Source organism: Priapulus caudatus, unplaced genomic scaffold (genome assembly GCF_000485595.1).
Source record: "Priapulus caudatus unplaced genomic scaffold, Priapulus_caudatus-5.0.1 Scaffold499, whole genome shotgun sequence".
Lineage (NCBI taxonomy): Eukaryota > Metazoa > Priapulida > Priapulimorpha > Priapulimorphida > Priapulidae > Priapulus > Priapulus caudatus.
In genome coordinates, this window is record NW_014577560.1 from 111,163 (window position 1) to 113,288 (window position 2,126).

A 2,126-nucleotide genomic window follows, 5' to 3' on the forward strand; every position below is an offset into this window, starting at 1 on the left:
TCGATGTGGTAAAAACCCAATTGCTCAAATTACTAAAAGAATAAGTAAAATTGGAAATGTTAAAACCATACAAGAGCAGGACACATGCAAAATATCCATAAACAGGCCAAACAATACCTATATAATTGATAGTTCATCTTGCTGTGAAATTGTTGCCATTAGAAAGGAAAAGGATTTGCAACACAATATGTTGCAGTGAACATGGCACGGAATTCGTGTATCTGACGATATTACACCAATTTTAGCCATCAAGAGGGTGTGCCATCTCTGCTATGGGTATGTTTAGGTAATACAGTAATTGCTATCTACTAACAACTCAAATATTGAATTTATAAGAGTTAATCTTTAATGAAATATTCCAGATGGCTGAGTATGCTGTGGTGGAATTTGTTCATGAAAATGCTGTGGAAGTTGTCCACAATTCCTGGATTGAGAATACCAGTGAGGTTAGTATTTGACACCCGTCACATACAGACATTTTTTTCTGTATTATACATTATATAAAACATTTGTTAATAAAAACGTTTTTCTGATCAGAATGCCAACAAAACAGTAATGTTTGGAATATATTGAAATGCGTATAACTGCTATTGGTTTTAGGGATTGTATAGCTACTGGCCGACATCGGGGGCATCTCAGAAAGCAAGGAAAGGTGAGCTGCCTGATAAGCAACGGTGGCAAAAGTTCGAAGTTAGGATGTTTTCTTATACAGGTAAGATCAGTTCACTTGAGGAACACCACAAAACGGTTTTAAAAAGTAATTCTGATTTTGTAATGTTGGTTATACAGTAAAACTCGCGTAAGTCGTCATAGAAGTCAAAGTCCCGATTTTCTCTCATAGTAAATCTATTGGAATACCCCACCTAAGTCGTCATTTATAAGCCGTTATTATGTGCTAGTCAAAATATCCTGGTCCCGAAAGTGACGATTTATGCGAGTTTTACTGTAGTAAATTAAAAAGTTTTAAAATATTAACTAATACAACTGATTTTGCCCTGATAAAATTTTGTTAATTATCACATAAAAATGCTTGTTTGTAGCTTCCCATGAAAAAGCCCTACGCAATGCTAAACAAGCAGAAAACACATCAAAAATGCAATCAGAAGAAGAGCAGAGCATAAGAAAAAGGAAAAAGCCTCATCGCTTTATTGCATCTTCCTCAGAAAGTGAAAAGGGAGATGGTTAGTATAAACAGTATAACTAATGGTTCTATTCAATTTCTTTCCAAAAAATATTTTAATAATATAGCTGTTTTGGGGAAAGGCAGTTATTCTCCAGGAATGTTATAAAACTATGTGTTGCTCTGCATATAAAATTTTATTTTTCATGATAAATTCATTATCTTACTGGTATTATTTGGTATGTACAGCCTCGTCTACACGACGAACCTTAACTCGATTTAAGCGTCTACACGGGGCCTTAACTCGAGTTAGCTTAACCTAGCCAGTCGATCGAGGTTAAGCTAACTCGAGTTACCTTAACTCGAGTTAAGGCCCCGTGTAGACGCTTAACTCGAGTTAGCGAATAGTACATGACTCCACGTTAGGTGGCTAATCGAGGGTGAGGACACTGATCAGAAAACTGCCGAACTGCTCAAAACCATTAAAAACATGATGACAGATCGACATGTTGTGAACACTTCTCTGAAGTCAAAACTAGAGGTTTGGCGAGACGAGTGTCTACCTTTGGTGGTAATTGACAACTTTAAAACTTTGCACAATGATGTCAGAAAAAAAGTGGTTCAACTCAATGACTTCAAGTGCAATCTGCATGTTTTGGTTAACTTGGGTTCACAGGCAGAGTCTGGATTGAAAGTGTGGGAGCAAGTGGCGATAGACAGACCAGATTCACAAATTGAAATCAATAATGCTAGCCGCACACTATCCGATTTTGCACTGTGGACAGCACTAACGCGCCGCACACTATTCGACCCGCTCCCGATCGACCCGCACACTGCACACTGCACACTGTCCGACTCAAAGTTGACGCAAGCCATGGCACTCTCGTGGCGTTCCAAGCGGATTTAGCGTGTACTAAGGGTCGGGAGTGTTTTTCCTGGTTCGAATGCCATTCCATTCGAATGCGGTTCCCATGGCGCTGCTCTGTGATTGGTCAATTTTCTTCAG

The 2,126-nt window shown here is 38.6% G+C and overlaps 1 protein-coding gene across 1 annotated transcript; it reads left to right on the forward strand.

Annotated features, from left to right (window-relative positions):
• Positions 1-362: 362 nt before the first annotated feature.
• LOC106811046 lies at positions 363-1,298 on the forward strand. The gene is made up of 3 exons (XM_014814566.1): positions 363-446; positions 601-712; positions 1,041-1,298. Exons 1-3 carry the CDS (start codon positions 363-365, stop codon positions 1,184-1,186), a joined length of 342 nt encoding a protein of 113 aa, XP_014670052.1. The 3' UTR covers positions 1,187-1,298.
• Positions 1,299-2,126: the final 828 nt, after the last annotated feature.